Here is a 17,424-nt window from a genome sequence, read left to right on the forward strand (position 1 = left end):
GGCGTCAGTGAAGCCTCGTACTTCTGTTACCCTGTCGACACATGTAGGAGGGATCTGATTGGCTGCTGCGGGTCGGGAAGTTATCCAGACGAGAGCCGAGGGAAGCAGATTCCCCTGGATGAGGTTTGTCAGCAGCTGGCTGACTGATGACTTCTGTGTGACATCAGACAGCAGCTTCCTGTTGGTGAAATCCAATGAAAGTCTGCTTTCATCCAGGCCGTCAAAGATGAACAAAAGCTGAGAGACAGCCAGCTTCTCTGCTGTGACCTTCTGTAATGTTGGATGGAAAACATGGAGCAGCTGCAGAAGACTGTACTGCTCATCTCTGATCAGGTTCAGCTCCCTGAATGAAAGCAGAACCACCACACTGACATGTTGGTTCTCCAAGCCCTCTGCCCAGTCCAGAGTGAACTTCTGCACTGAGAAGGTTTTTCCAACACCAGCCACGCCGTTGGTCAGAACCACTCTGATGGGTCTCTGTTGGTCAGGTAAGGCTTTAAAGATGTCCTGGCACCTGATTGGAGTGTCATGGAGGGCGTCCATCTTGGAAGCTGTCTCCAGCTGCCTCACTTCATGTTGGGTATGAACCTCTTCACTCTGTCCCTCTGTGATGTAGAGCTCAGTGTAGATCCTGTTGAGGAGGGTTCTACTTCCTGTTTCATCACTCACACATCTCCTCCTCAGACTGATCTTATGTTCATCTAAAACCTCCTGCAGACCAACATCTGCTGAAAAACAAGAAAAATAATGACACTAAAAAGGCGAGACCTGTGCCTAAAGATATATTGAGTGTGCGCGGGGAATGCCTTGTATAGGCACCGGTCCTTGAGATCTTCAACTCCCACTCTAGCAGAGCTTTGACAGCATTCCTAGGGAGACGGGGGAAATGAGTTCAGATAGAGTATGTTCAGCACCTCCATTGCCGAAACCGCTGCTCAGAGCTTTGAGCACATGGTGGTTGGTGCCTGATGTGGTGGTAACTCCCAAACCAGATGTCCTATTGGGCTCGGTTAGCCTGTGAGACTTCTGAGGCAGCTGACAGGTACCAACAGGCCAAGCGGAATGCAGCAATCGCAAACCACTGGACCAGTTCTTTACCCTTTCAAGCACACTTGAGGGTGCATGTGAGTTTTCCCAACCAGTATACGTGTATTTTATGGAAGGCATAAACACGATTTCCCTAAGTGGAGAACTCTTGTTCACAAGTAAGTGGAGTGGGAGATTGATGCTGTGTATTGATTGACTGTACCAGCCTGTCTTGGTGAAGAGAGAGCTGAGTGTAAAACAAAGCTCTATTTACCAGTTGAGCTACGTTTCTACACTCACCTATGGTAGTCAGCAGTGAACTAAAGAACAAGTTTGTTAATACAAGTGGCAGAAATGAGTTTTCTCAGAAGGGTGGCAGGCTTCTCCCTTACTGATAGGGTGAGGAGTTCAACCGTCTTGGAGAAGCTCAGGGTAGAGCCGCTGCTCCTCCACATCAAAAGGAGCCAGTTGAGGTGGTTCGGGCATCTGACAAGGATCCCTCCTGGGTGAGTTGTCCTGGCCATGTCCAACTGGGAGGAGGCCCCGGGTCAGACCCAGGACATACTGGAGAGATTATATCTCTTGGCTATGTAGGAATACCTCGGTGTTCCCCCAGACAAGCTGGGGGAGGCGGATGCATCTTTCAAAAATTATGGATTTGATCAACTGGTCCCTCAATGAAGGGAGGGAGAGAGCCCAATTGTCCTGAAGAGACGTTTGCTGCTGGATACTCGATGGTCAGTTGTGTTGTGTTCCTGGCGACACTCTCGATGGAGGACATTGAATGACATCTACCTATTCTGAACCATGATAACAGAGTTCTGGCTGATCGGAGCTGGCTCAGACCTGGGTTATCAAAGAACAAAGGAAGCAACTACAGCTGTTCAAACCCCCACAAGGGCTGCCGACATGACTGACGATGAGCGAGCTGTGAGTACTCATGCCTCTTCAGCGGGAAATTGATAGACCTGCTGACCAGTGATGGACATTAGATCCGCTTTAAAATTGGATGCAGGTTGTTTACACTAACCCAAACAACCACCACCTTCATTAATGCGGCTACCCCTTGGGCGCCAGCCAGAAGGCCATAAGGTTGAGGCTGGCTGGAACAGCAATTCTCCCAGTTAACGAGGCTGTGTTTTGACTCTCTGACCATATCCTTCAAGGCCACCTGCGTTGGCTGGAGGACTGTTGAATTTTGCCTAACTAGGTGAAAAGAGCCTGTCTTCCCAATTTGATGTTTGTGCAATGTATGTATGGTCGGAAGGGGGTTAAATTTTCACTGCAGGTAACATGTATGTGTAACATTGCATGTGACAAATAAAGGCTTGATTGATTGATTGATTGATTGATTGATTGATTGATTGATTGATTGATTGATTGATTGATTGGCCTTAGGGAAGGCCAATCAATCAAGGCCAATCTGCTTAGGCTGCTGCAACTGCCACCCGGCCCCAGAGGGATGGATTTATGAATAGAAAGAAAACACAACAAGAAGTCCAGTTTTCAGAAACGAGTCCATCAGCAGACAGATGTTCAGTCTTACTTTGTACACAGCTGCTCTGACTGGCTGTCTGCAGTCCAGCTGTGGTTCTGGATCTTTCTCCACACTGGGGACAGGAGGAGTCTCCTGATGAAGCAGACTGGTCCCAGTATGAGGAGATGCACTGTCTGCAGAACCAGTGTCCGCAGCTGGTAGAGACTGGATCCTTCAGGACGTCCTGACACAAAGCACAGCAGGACAGCTGCTCCTTCATCTTCTTCTCTCTGTAAACATATTTCATCATCAATAAAACTTTTGCTGACTGTTAGTGAAAGAAGATCCAGATCTGATGACACTTTGCAGAATCTGTGATGGTCACAGAGTCGGTAAAAGTGAAGTTACTTTCTATGGTGATGCTAGCTTTTATTTTTTAACACTAATGAACTGCTTTTCCTGTCTGCCTGGCTTATTAAACAGTGGTCTGCCTGCAGTTTCATATGAAATGCAACACTTCACAGTAAAAGCCTTTCTCAGAGACAGCTGCCTATGTCGTTCATTGTTTTATAGCCACCTTGTGCAGCTTAGCTTGGCATAGTCTAAGGAGCTTGGAAAGAAAAGCGTCTGGACTTCTTTAGGTTGCTTGAAGAAGTTTCACCTCTCATCCGAGAAGCTTCTTCAGTTTTGGGGAGATACTCCCACTGGGTTTAAATCTGGGACTCTCCATCATTTGACCCTTAGAACTGAAGAAGCTTTGAGTCTTTCAGATCACTGTGGAGAGATGTGGTCCACATTAACAGCCTGTTTAAGGTCACACCACAACATCAATCCCAGTTAAGCCCAGTTTCTTGAGATCGTGGCATGATGTGCCTCTTTTTGAGGTTTTGTAGCTTAGTTTACTTTGTCAAACAGGTTCCATTTCAGTAATTTTTTGATTCAGCAGATTGTAAAATTAAACTCTTTCTCATTTTTTCACACAGAGCCAGGTAGATTTGGACAGGTTCCCACGTAATAAATAAAATTATTTTAAAAATTTTCTTTTAATTCATGTTAATCGTGTCAAACGTGATGATCTGAAACGTTTGACAAAAATGCAAAAAAGTAAATGTAAGATTATAAAAAAAGATGGAGAGGAAGAAAATCAGGACAAGGACAAAAACTTTTTCGCAGCACTGCATAACTGTGGTTAAAAGTTCACATACACTCATTATAAGCATGAAGATGTACAGACGTCTGTAATGATTTATATACTGGAGTTTCTCTGATCCACACAGAGTCACAGGTGTGCACACAGCCCAGGAGCCCCTGACTGTATGAAAATAAATTATACTTGTTGTTGTTGTTTTTCTGTGTTGCTTGTTGCAAATACATTTTATTAAGAAAACAAACAAACATAGATCAGTTCAATTCTCTTACCCAGGACTGAGGTCTGCAGACTCTCCTCTGCCCTCCTCTTCCTCCATCATCTTCTTCTGGAGTCCAGCCAGTCTGAGAGGTCCACCACAAACACACAGCTGCTGTGAAGCTTCCTCCTCATTCAAACTATCGACTTAATAACAGCAGATAGTGTTTTATGACAATTATTGATCCTTTATAAAATATCTATGGTAGATGATCTCAAACTTTTGTTTACAAGTGTTGCAGTTTGCTGGTTCCAGCACCTTCAGTTAATGAATAATGAAATGTGATGGCAGTTTAAATCAAAATATTTGGAGGAACAAGTGACAAAGATCTATAAAGATCATGAGACAAGGAAGCAATGCCTGGAGATACCAGGAAATCATTAATATAAATTTCACTGATCATTTCTACTCCTTCAGTAAATGATCTAAATCGATGACAGTCAGAACTCTGACTTTGAGCTCAGCACAGCTGTTGGTCAGATGGTCCTGATGTTTCCGGGAAGAATCATCCTGGTTCCTCATGAACTTTGACCCATTTTCACTCTCATACTAACACTCGTCACATCATCCAGCACTTCCTCCTTTAAATCAGCCCGACCAGTTTAAACACGTCCCGGCCAGGATCCACAGCAGCTGAACACATGAAGCACATTCACTGCCTTCAGACTGAATCGTGCCACCATGCTGGACTCTGCTGAGCAGGCACAGGTGTGTGGAAACATGCAGGTACAGGTGTTTACACTCACCCTGTCTCAGCTGTCTCCAAACAGACCCTGAGCTCTGTTACTTCCTGTTTTCATGTATCTCAGTCATGTTTGCTCCTCCCCTCTCATTTACAGGAAGTCTCTCCCTCCCTTTGCTTGAACAGGAAGGATTTCAGTGTTTTTGATCAGCCTATCAATGCTTTACTTAATCTTTCAGTTTAAATGTGGAAAATAAAATAAAGCTTTCTTTCAGAGACTCACAGGAAACGGGAATCCAGCTGAGCAGGACGTCCTGCAGGGTTACCTGTGTGCCCTCAGAGGTTCAGTCAGAGACTCGTGGGAAACAGTTTGTTAACCAAACCTTTGTTCCAGAGCGCCGGCTCGATGACACTCGCTGAGTTTGTTCCTGTGAGATGAGGGACAGTCCTGTCCTCTGTTCCACACTTCCCGGGGTAAATGACTCTGTGAAGCTAACCTGCTGGCTGACGGCAAACTCCGCCCCTCGCTGCACCTAAACAACCTGACATTCACTTTCGTTTCCTCATTCCTCGGCCTGTCAGCCTTCTCTGCACTCAGTGTGGCCTCCACGACCGCAGCAGTGATTAAAACATCTGTGTAAACTTGTTATTCTTATTAATGCGAATATTTGTTATTAAGTCAAGACACACACACAGACCTTTAGTCAAGTCCATTTTAATTAAAATTATTATCTTATGGGATTTTAAACAGAGGTTTAGCCAAAGTGATTTACATACACACTTATTTGATGATTACAACTAGGGTCGGGTATCATCACCGATTTCTATAATCGATTTGATTCAATTCAATTTTGACTCAGACAGAAATATTATAATTCTGATCATTTATCAGTACATTTTTAAAATATATTACACATAGATATAAAATATCCACATTTGATATCTATGTGTACAAACAAAGCTGAGGCTGAGGATCAAACAGAAAAACATGAAGCAGATTTACCTGTTCGGGCTTTTTATAGCAGATAGCCCTAAAATGAATCTGCAGTCAAACAAAAACTGAAGAAAACCATGAATCAACATGTGAACATGAGCTGATGCTGCTGAAGTCAAGCAAAGTTACAGAGGTTTGATTAGAGACACAGCTGAGAGTTTGTAATTTGGTATAAATTAAAAAAGTATAAATTTCTTTGGTATCGAACAGCAGAAATGAGGCTTTGTTTTAGGTCATTAAAAAACAAACAAACAAAAAAAACAGACGCCAACAGCACTGAACACAACAGTAGACTGCTGCGTAATAACCAAGAGAATAATGCTGAAAACAGAGATTTGAGATAGTGTACTTCAAGAACAGTTTCCTGAGAGAGAGAGAGAGAGAGGGAGAGAGAGAGAGAGAGAGAGAGAGAGAGAGAGAGAGACAGGAAGTGTGATTTTATCCTGGTGGAAGCGAAACAGCCAAAGTCAGAGGGAATTCATGACGATGTTTATGTGAAGCGTAGTTTGGATCTTCTTTTGCTGCTGGTTCAGTCAAATTTGGTTGGAGTGACGAAACCTGCAGCTTCAGAATCTGTGAGCTGTCGGCTGTATGCGCCGCTGGGTGAACGATCCACGCTTTGTGTTTACGTCTTCGTGTGGATTCCGTTTGTTTGCTCTCATTTACTGTTTTAGCTGTTAGAATGTTGTTAAAATGGTTTGTGAGCGTTAACCTGAGATTCTGGCATTTCTGGTAAAATACATTTATATTTAAATATCAATCTAGGATTTAATGAATCGATATTGTGTTATTCAAGCTAAAATCGATCTTTTAAACCCACCCCCTAATTACAAGCACAAAACTCACAGAAGACAAAGTGACAATAATAACTTCATTTTAAAAAAGAATTGTTTTTTTTATAAAAACATGAAGCTCACAGCCAACACCACAGGGATGATAATTAAACTCTAACAACGAACAAACAGTCAACTAAATATTAAATATATAACTTAGCAGCCGACGAGCAGCTGTATCTGAAATTTCTCAGGTGGCCGAGCTAAACCAGTGCAAACATTAACAACTTTTATTCCCTGATGAAAACAAGATGATAACAAAAACCAAAACTAGGATGACATGTACTGATACTTTTGTCAGTGTGTATAAAAATGAGATGATAATGCTGTGAAGAGATGAGGTCCAATCAGAACCAACGAAGCTGTGGAGAGTCAAAAAGAGGGCAGGTGTCTCTGTGCATCTTTCTGGCTGTCAGCTGCATCCAGCTTTATCTCCTGCAAAGATCAACACAGACAACAGCCATCATCATCATCATCTTTAGGTACATCAAGCTCTGGGATATACTGCATACATAATAATATACATGTAACACAGTGTTGCTGAAATCAGCAGTGACTCACTCCACTCTAAAGTCTGGAGTCTCCACAAGATCAGACAGCTGCTTCACATCTAAATCCTGCAGGTTGTTGTACTTCAGGTCCAGCTCTCTGAGATGGGAGGGGTTGGACTTCAGAGCTGAAGCCAGAGAAGTACAGCTGATGTGCGACAAGCTGCAGCTCCTTAAACTGTAAAAACATGCAAGTTTATTTATCAGCGTTTCAAACACCTGAAGCTAACATGCAGCTTTAAAGAGTGAAAAAGACCTCGCATTAATACGGCCGACAACATGCTACTGCCTCTAAAACACCCTTACGTCAGCACTCATGCAGACTAATTACATGTCAGGAGAAAAGCTAGTGCTAGAGCACAGAGCCTACATACTTCATGCAGGACAACGTCATTATTTTCAGTCTGTCTACTTTAAGATAAAGCTGGAAGGCTATAAAAGTGTAAGGACATATTTATCTCTGAATATTTCAGTCAGTACAGTTTTTATGGATAAAAATCACAAATCATGAGACAGTCTTACAACTGTTACTCTGAGAAGTGTCTACGATTGGATGAAAATCACTGAAAACAACAGATTTTACAGTGAAGACTCTCAGTGGGGTCAGTGTAACAATCATATCTGCAACTGTCACATATTAATTTCAGCAACAACTCAAATGTGATGTCTGACCTCAGTTTCTCCAGCTTACAGCAGGGATGCTCCAGAAACCCACACAGATGTTTCACTCCTGCATCCTGCACATTGTTGTTACTCAGCTCCAGATGTTTCAGAGGGGAGGGGTTGGACGTCAGCGCTGATGCTAGATATGCACAGCTGATCTCTGACAAACCGCAGAGACTGAAACTGAAGGGATTCGAAAATATGAAGTGAATTAAAAAGGACAAACTGTCTGCTCCCCCAACCAAACTCTCTGTATCTCATTAATGTGGTCATCTGATTAATCTACTACCTTAGCTGATATTCAACCCACAGTCAACTTTCACTCACAATATTGTGGGACAGAAACATGACAGACTCTGACCTGAGTGTCTCCAGATTACAGTCTGGACTCTGCAGAAATCCACACAGCATCTTCACTCCTGAGTCCTGCAGGTTCATGTTATAGTTCAGGTCCAACTCTCTCAGATGGGAGGGGTTGGACTTCAGAGCTGAGACCAGATGATCACAGCTGGTTTCTGATAAACTGCATGAATCTAATCTGAAAAAAAAAGAATAAAGCGCAACAGAAGTTATTTTACTTCCATGAAGCAAAAGCGTACACAATGAATGTCTCTGTGAGTGCTGCGAGTTTCATTTATACACTTCTCCCAAAGTCATCCTGGGAAAAGATATGTGTGTGATGCTCTTACACTCACACATGAGTCTAACTGTGCTCTGGATAACAAAGACCAGAGGAGCCACAACAAGGCCCGAGAGGACAGAGACAGAGGGACACATTCCTTCAGCTCACTGTAGAGAGTGCTGTGTAACTTTAATTTAAAACAAAAAACTGGGATATACCTAAATGATCAACCTACAGATGATGCTGATAACAGAAAACATCTGTAAAAAAAAACAAAACCAAAAAACCAAAAAAACCAAAAATGGATTCTAGTAAAAAAAACAACCTGCACAGATAAAAATGATCCAAAGTGTTTAAATCCTCCTTCAGTGTAAAGATGGATAAAAGTCCTAAATCACACTGTGAAGCCAGAGTGATACAGACTGAAGACAGCTGCAGGAAAAACAGGGGAAACAGAAAGGAAATCCTTCTCTGATAATATCCTTGGATTTCAAAGTTTAAAAGCATTCATACGGGGTTAAGGAAGGATTCTGATACTGATTCTGAATACAAATCCATCCATGACCCTCTACTCATGAATTTCAATCTCAGTGGCAGCAGGCTAAGTAAGGGATCCTCTTTCCAGTTCCTCCTGGAGGATCCCAAAGCGTTCCCTGCTTAGATGAGATAAAGCTCCCCAGTAGGTTCTGGGGTCTCCTCCTCTCTGCCTGAAAACAACCTCCAGGAGGCGTCTTAACCAGAGGCCCAGAGCGTTTGAATCTCTGTACTCTATATATCTATATATGACTCCTTCGATACGAAGGAGGAGCAGTTCTACTCTGAGATCCGTCTGGATGTCGAAGGCCCTCATCTCATGTCCAAGCTCAGCAACATTATGGTGAAATCTGGCCGCTTGTATTCATGACCTTCCTCTTTCAGGTATTACCCAGATCTCATGACTACAGGTGAGGGTTGGAAAGTAAATGTACCGGGAAAATGAAGGCATCATCTTTCAGTTCTGCTCTTTTCGCCACATGAATCCAATATAACACCAGCATTATGACTGACTCATGCTCGGCCTTCCCATCACTCATGAAAGGGATCCTAGGACACTGAAACACCGTTAGCTGGGTCAGCCTCTCTCTTCCAAGTGTTCCATCATTTTCTAGCAGAGAACCAGACGCTACAAGGTGACGCTCTAATGACACAACCATAATATTTGAAAAGAACAGAGGAGTTAAACTCCCACAATCCCTTCATGGTCAGGATGGAATCTGCACTGCACTCACCTAATCTAAGGTTTTTAATGTGATGATATTTACACTCCCATCAAAGCCACTCGGATCACCAGAGTCCAAACATCAGAATACGATGATAAAAACCCAAATGAGGAAGGTCTCTACTAGAGCCGCAGCTGTGGAACATTTAAGTCATCTTGATTTCTATCAATTATTCCGTTGATTCGTGGAGTGACTGGATAAGAAATGTGTTTCTCATTAATGAGCAAACATTCAAAGGAGAAAAAACAGGCTTTTCACGTTGGTTTCCATTCTGCAAGTTTTTCTGTTGCTGAAAACAGACGTTATGATGGCGTAGATGTTAATTAACCTAACATCCCTCAGGTTAGTGAATCAGAGTCTTACTGGCCCATCTACATTTTTATTGGCTTGTTAAAAAGGATTTCTTCTTTATTTTTAAACATTGATGCAATTTAATTAACACAATATTTTATATTAATAAAAAAAAAATAACATTTTCATGCGGCCTGTCCTTGAACCTCGGGTCCTCTACCAGAGGCCTGGGAGCTTGAGGGTCCTGCAGTATCTTAGCTGTTCCCAGGACTGCGCTCTTCTGGACAGAGATCTCCGATGTTGTTCCCGGGATCTGCTGGAGCCACTCGCCTAGTTTGGGAGTCACCGCACCGAGTGCTCCGATTACCACGGGGACCACCGTTACCTTCACCCTCCACATGTTCTCCAGCTCTTCTCTGAGCCCTTGGTACTTTTTTCCAGCTTCTCGTGTTCCTTCTTCCTGATGTTGCTGTCATTGGGAACCGCTACATCGATCACTACGGCCGTCTTCTTCTGCTTGTCTACCACCGCTATGTCCGGTTGGTTAGCCACCACCATTTTGTCCGTCTGTATCTGAAAGTCCCACAGGATCTTAGCTCGGTCACTTTTTATTCCCGTTGCTCATAAATATGTTTCTATTGCAGGTCTGTTTTTAATCACAAATGTTATTATATTATTATTATTATAAATAATTAACCCAGCCTGCCCCAGCCCCTACAGTTAGTCCTACAGTCGCATGTAAATATAGCTATTAAATCTTATGTGAGTGTGTACTACGCTAGTGCTGTGCATTATAAGAACAGGGGAAGCCTAATGGTAGGGGACCAGGGGGTAACCCACCAACCACACACAACCCCACCTTCCACAATCACACTCCACAGAGGAGGCCTTAGCCCACCACAGCCCCTCGAGGAGGAAAAGCAGCCCCAGAGGACCCACCCAGGGATACCCAGGTGGAAACCACTGGGAGTTACTATTAGGTCACATGCAAAAGGTACAACTGCAGTGAGGTGGGGTCATAAAAGAGGAGGTGGAACCAAGCCCACCAAAAACACGGCTGGGCCCCGTACATGCTAACTGTACAGAAGCCGGCTTGCATGAGGCAAAAGCAACTACAGTCAGTCCACCCCAACCTGAAGAAGGGCCAGCACCCCCACCACGAAATGCCAGCTCAAGCAGCTCAAGCCTCAACAAAATCCACGTTTCTCATACTGACCTCAGAGTCTGTAGTTTACAGTGAGGCCTTTCCAGATAACCGCACAGATCCTTAATGTCAGACTCCTGCTGGTGATTTCCACTCAGGTGCAGCTCTACCAGATGGGAGGGGTTAGTCTTTAAAGCAGAGGTCAAAGCAGCACAGCTCACCTCTGACAGCCTGCAGCCTTTAAGTCTAAATAAAAACATTAGAAACAAACAAATTTTAATCATATTCAAAAAGTGAACTGATTATAAATGTTTATTTAATAAATATCACAGCTCAAATCAGTAAACTGACCTCAGAATCCTAAGTTGACAGTTTGGACTCTTCAGTCCCGCGGACAGCTTTGCGCCTGAATCCTGCAGGTTGTTAAAGCTCATGTCCAGCTCTGTCAGGTGGGAGGGGTTGGACTTCAGAGCTGAGGCCACAACTTCACAGTGAGTCTCTGAGAGTCCACAAGAACTCAGTCTGTGAACAGAAAATAAAATGTGGGTTATAAAACAGATGTGAAGCATCCAAACAGAAAACAGAGTGATGTCATAATCTGATGAACATCTGTTTTGGAGGAACGCTGTCTCGTTTCACTGTGTACTGTACCACTGCACATGGCTGAAATGAAAATAAAGACACTTGACTTGAAAAATAGTATATTGAGAACTCATGGAGAAGGAAACATCTGCATTAAAAGGACTTTATGATGCTGGAAGGTCTTTGAGACAAATAGGATTAAGGATTTAGTAAAACACGGCAGATATTGGATGATTGTGTGGGCTTCCATTTCTTCAAACTGTGTGGGCAATCTCTTCTGGACTGAAACTGAGTAGTCATGAGTTCATGCAATGAGACGATGACCCCAAGCATTCTTCAAGTCTGTACAAAGATTAGCTGACCAAGAGAAAGCAATCTGGAGTGTTGGAATTGATACGATGGCCAAAGTACAGATTTGATTCCAAGTGAACAGATCTGGGATTTAGTGGATTCAAAGATAGGTTATACAAAAGTTTCATCCAAAGCAAGTCTCTGGGATCAGCTGGAAACAATCTGGAACTCAACGAGAAAAGAGACGGTAAAGATGTTTGATTTCTGCTGCACCACATTTAGTAAACGTTGAACTTCCGTTATTATAACATAAGTAAGATTCTAAGAAATCTTAATTCTTGATTCAAAAACTCAAATGTTGCAGGAAAAGCACAAACAGAATGGAAAAGTAAGATCCTGGCTCCGACTGTGAAGTCATGCATTGTGCAGGTTAGCTGGGCGTGTTGTAAGGATGGAAAAAGGAGATACCTCCCATGCGTTCATCACACTGCAGTGCATGGTGCTCATTACCCACTCCTGGCTGAATTACATCATGATGCCATCATAGAACAGAATTATCACATCGTAGGTGTAAAACAAAAATATCTAACTTCTACTGTACAATTTCAAATTCTCTCCAAGTGACACTTCTCCATGTTGGTGCAGAGCCCACAATATGGTGGGAGAGGGAATACAGTCTGCAAATATACTGGGTATGTTTCTACACTAATCAATGATGTTAATGATCACATCTGGACTCACCGAGCCTTTCTGCAGTTCCTCACAGCTGGAATCAGTCTCAGTCGTCCTTCCTCTGATGTGTTGTACTTCTGCAGGTCCAACTCATCCAGAACCTCCTCTGACATCTGCAGCATGAAGGCCAGAGCTGAGCAGTGGATCTCAGAGAGTCTCTCTGATCTGTTCTCTGACTTCAGGAACTCTTGGATCTCCTGATGTACTGAGAGGTCGTTCATCTCCATCAGACAGTGGAAGATGTTGATGCTTCTGTCAGGAGAGATTTTATCACTGTTCATCTTCTTCAGGCTCTTAATGACTCTCTGGATGGTTTCTGGACTGTTCTCTGTCTGACCCAGCAGACCTCCTAAGAGTCTCTGGTTGGACTCCAGACAGAGGCCATGAAGGAAGCGAACAAACAGGTCCAGGTGGCCATTTTTACTCCTGAAGGATCTCAACATACTTTTTGACAGAAACTCATGAAGCGACGTGATGTCATTCCAGATATCCAGAAAATCCCTCAGCACCTTTGTCCTCCTGCTGGTGAAACAGTGGAACATGTAGACTGCAGCCAGAAACTTCTGAATGCTCAGATGAACAAAGCAGTAGACTGGTTTCTGGAAGATCACACACTCTCTTTTGAAGATCTCTGTACAAACTCCTGAGTACACCGAGGCCTCTGTCACATCCAGACCACACTGCTCCAGGTCTTCTTGGTAGAACATGATGTTTCCTTTCTCCAGATGTTCAAACGCCAGCCTCCCCAGCTTCAGAAGAACTTCCCTGTCAGCCTCCGTTAGTTCCTGTGGACTCGTCTCACGTCCCTCATGGTACTTGTTCTTCTTCCTCTTTGTCTGAACCAGCAGGAAGTGTGAGTACATGTCAGTCAGGGTCTTGGGCAGCTCTCCTCTCTGCTCTGTAGTCAACATGTGCTCCAGAACTGTAGCAGTGATCCAGCAGAAGACTGGGATTCTACACATGATGTGGAGGCTCCTGGATGTCTTCATGTGGGAGATGATTCTGCTGGACAGCTCTTCATCGCTGAATCTCCTCCTGAAGTACTCCTCCTTCTGGGCGTCAGTGAAGCCTCGTACTTCTGTTAGCCTGTCGACACATGTAGGAGGGATCTGATTGGCTGCTGCAGGTCGGGAAGTTATCCAGACGAGAGCCGAGGGAAGCAGATTCCCCTGGATGAGGTTTGTCAGCAGCTGGCTGACTGATGACTTCTGTGTGACATCAGACAGCAGCTTCCTGTTGGTGAAATCCAATGAAAGTCTGCTTTCATCCAGGCCGTCAAAGATGAACAAAAGCTGAGAGACAGCCAGCTTCTCTGCTGTGACCTTCTGTAATGTTGGATGGAAAACATGGAGCAGCTGCAGAAGACTGTACTGCTCATCTCTGATCAGGTTCAGCTCCCTGAATGAAAGCAGAACCACCACACTGACATGTTGGTTCTCCAAGCCCTCTGCCCAGTCCAGAGTGAACTTCTGCACTGAGAAGGTTTTTCCAACACCAGCCACGCCGTTGGTCAGAACCACTCTGATGGGTCTCTGTTGGTCAGGTAAGGCTTTAAAGATGTCCTGGCACCTGATTGGAGCGTCATGGAGGGCGTCCATCTTGGAAGCTGTCTCCAGCTGCCTCACCTCATGTTGGGTATGAACCTCTTCACTCTGTCCCTCTGTGATGTAGAGCTCAGTGTAGATCCTGCTGAGGAGGCTTCTACTTCCTGTTTCATCACTTCTTCAGTCACACGTTCACATCTCCTCCTCAGACTGATCTTATGTTCATCTAAAACCTCCTGCAGACCAACATCTGCTGAAAGAAAGAAAAACAGAAAGAAAACTCTTCAATGTCTGAACAACAACAAGAAGTCCAGTTTTCAGAAACGAGTCCATCAGCAGACAGATGTTCAGTCTTACTTTGTACACAGCTGCTCTGACTGGCTGTCTGCAGTCCAGCTCTGCTTCTGGATCTTTCTCCACACTGGGGACAGGAGGAGTCTCCTGATGAAGCAGACTGGTCCCAGTATGAGGAGATGCACTGTCTGCAGAACCAGTGTCCACAGCTGGTAGAGACTGGATCCTTCAGGACGTCCTGACACAAAGCACAGCAGGACAGCTGCTCCTCCTCACAAACACCACTCTTCTTCCTCTTCCTCCCTCTGTGAACACATTTCTTTATCAGTAAAATCATTGTCTGTCAGTGACAAACATCCAGATGTGATGACACTGTGCAGAAGCTCTGATGGTCACAGAGAAAAGTCAAAGTGGAGAAACTGGTGTTTGAAAAAGTGTTTTTCTGTCCAGCTGTTTTATTAAATATAGAGTTATCTGCCCGTCTCAGGTAAACCAGGGCCATCACAGGCGACCCCGCACACCACCTGATTGACCTGGTCAGTGTCTCAGGTCAATCAGGTCTCACACCTCCAGACTCAGTCCCTGCCCACCCACCAATATGAGCCATGGGCTAAGTGAGCCTCATCACTCAGGCTCTATTCAGACCAAGTCCTTTCACTCCTCCAAGCACTCTGGATTCTGTTCTCTAACTTGTGCCTTTCTGTTGTCTGGTTTCATTCTCCCCTCACACACAGACAGTTTAAAGGTCGCACTCACGGATAAATTCTGTGATAAAAGTCGTGTAAATGATTCACTGAACAAGACTCCATCAGGTCATCTGCAGCAGAAACTGCTTCTTACTTTGAGGGTTCAGGATCACTGCTGAAACATGGAGGTTGTTCATGAGACCAGTCACTCCTCATGGACAGATAGCATGTTACTGGAGACTGTGACCTCTGACCTCTGCAAACACACACACGTTTTCATTTGTATCACTCTGACAACAACAACATATTGGGGTAACAGTCAAACGACCTCCTGCAGTAAAGTGAAATTAATAAAAGTCTGAATAAAAATCTGCACTGTTTGTCCACACAAGTATTTTCCCACTGTTCTGGGTGACGCTACACAAGGAGGCCTCCCGATTTTCCCAGTTACAGCAAACACCACACACTCAGGCTTCACCTGTGACCTGAGGACCTTACCTGATTCTGGTTCCTGCAGCTGGTGAGTTAATACATATGCACATCAGGTGACATGTGTAAGTGTGCCTGACATTTCAAAGTAAAAGTATTTAGTAGTCAGTGTGAACACACAGCTACACTAACAGGATCTGTTACCCAGCGCACTCTTACTTTGGAGGTTCAGGGTCACTGCTGAAACATGGAGGCTCTTCTTGGGACCACCTGCTCCTCTCTGCGCCCTCCTCCTCTTCCTCCATCACTGTCTTCACTTCACTCTGAGAGGAGAGAGTAAAGTGATCCTAAGCTATCAGCTCTGTACCCACGAGCAGGGGCGGACTGGGCATCTGTGGATTCTGGAGAATCACAGAACGGCCGGTACTCCAGGAAGGCCGGCCCACCACTCTCCACGCATGCTTTCAACACCTGTTTTTTCTCTCTTTCACACTTCAGTACTCTAGGGGGCATCACTACATCTCTAAGTTGGATACCAGCTGCATTGGCTGTGGCTGCCAGGCAAGAAGAAGAAGAAGTGGAGTAGGAGGCAAAGACGGTGGAAAGAAACCATGCAAAACGCAGCTGCAAGTAAAAAAAGGAAAGAAAAGAGTGGGGCTGAGAAGGCAAGAGAAAAGAAATTGCGGGCATTAGATGCTGAAGCCTCTAAATGTCACAGACTAACCGACATATTTAGCAGCACAGCCAGGTACAGGTACCTCCTTATTCTGCCTGTGACACAGGTAACATGTGAGAGAAGTTTCTCTGTTCTCAAACACATAAAAAGTAGAATAAGAAGCACCCAGTCACCTGGAAGCATTCAGGCTTATGACTACAGAGAAAGACATCCTCATGTCCCTCGACAATGACTTGGTCATAGACAGAGTTGCAGAAAAAAGTGACCTGTTGAAGAAAATACTTAGATAGATATAGATATAATTTTATTTCGAACATGCAAATATAATTGAAATAACAACAGAAAAAAAACAAAAAACCCAAAGAAAACAAAACTTAAAAATCATCAAGTTTTCATGTACATATCTTTGTCTACAGAATGCGTGCTCAAAAAGGAGTAGGATGAAGTTTACCCTTTTCTTGTTCCTACCCCCTTATTTCAAATTTCATTGCTTGCAAATCCAACATTATTTGATCATATATGGTTAACTATGTACAAGTCTAACACATGAACATACACAAATAAAACCATTTTCAGCACGTAAACCAGAACAACAACAAACTACATTTTTACATAAACTAATCACCCTGTCTATAACACCCACTTAATCTCTGAGCTTATTTTATATCTGTGACAAACACCTTAATGAACACTTAAGGTTGGGTTACTCAGGCCTTGTGATTTATCATAACTCATACGCCTTGAGGCGACTTTTGTTGTGATTTGGCGCTATATAAATAAAATTGAATTGAATTGAATACAGTACTATACTATACTACTACTACTACTATACTATGTGTTTTGTGTTTCAGATAACTGTTTTGTATTGGTTCAGCCAGAGGGACTGCAGTATGTTGAGACTAGGGCTGCCACAAACGATTATTTTGATAGTCGACTAGTCACCAATTATTTTTGCGATTAGTCGACTAATCAGATCATACAACCAATTGGACGTACAACGTACAGCTTATTGCACCAGCAGCATCTGCTCTTATATAACTATCATTAGCTTACAGCTTTAAGTGTTTAAGGTATGTGCTAACTAAAAATAAAGACAAGATGATAGTTTATTAAATTTTAATGACATTTGCAGATTGTTTCGGTGGAGTTTAATAAACTCAGCTGTCTGCTCCTTGCTATCTAAAATATAACAGGACACCGGAGTATTTTCTCGAGCATCTCACACTTCTGATAATCAGCTGTCTG

General features: G+C 43.6%; 1 protein-coding gene across 1 annotated transcript; it reads right to left on the reverse strand.

Annotated features, from left to right (window-relative positions):
• Positions 1-5,421: 5,421 nt before the first annotated feature.
• LOC100690606 (NACHT, LRR and PYD domains-containing protein 12) lies at positions 5,422-16,233 on the reverse strand. Its single transcript, XM_025910584.1, has 11 exons — positions 16,228-16,233; positions 15,879-16,127; positions 15,723-15,826; positions 15,573-15,591; positions 12,560-13,737; positions 11,297-11,467; positions 11,018-11,191; positions 7,991-8,167; positions 7,639-7,812; positions 6,980-7,144; positions 5,422-6,853 (listed from the first exon to the last, which is right to left on the reverse strand). Exons 1-11 carry the CDS (start codon positions 16,231-16,233, stop codon positions 6,847-6,849), a joined length of 2,424 nt encoding a protein of 807 aa, XP_025766369.1. The 3' UTR covers positions 5,422-6,846.
• Between the last annotated feature and the right edge of the window lie 1,191 nt (positions 16,234-17,424).

This window comes from Oreochromis niloticus, linkage group LG9 (genome assembly GCF_001858045.2).
Source record: "Oreochromis niloticus isolate F11D_XX linkage group LG9, O_niloticus_UMD_NMBU, whole genome shotgun sequence".
NCBI lineage: Eukaryota > Metazoa > Chordata > Actinopteri > Cichliformes > Cichlidae > Oreochromis > Oreochromis niloticus.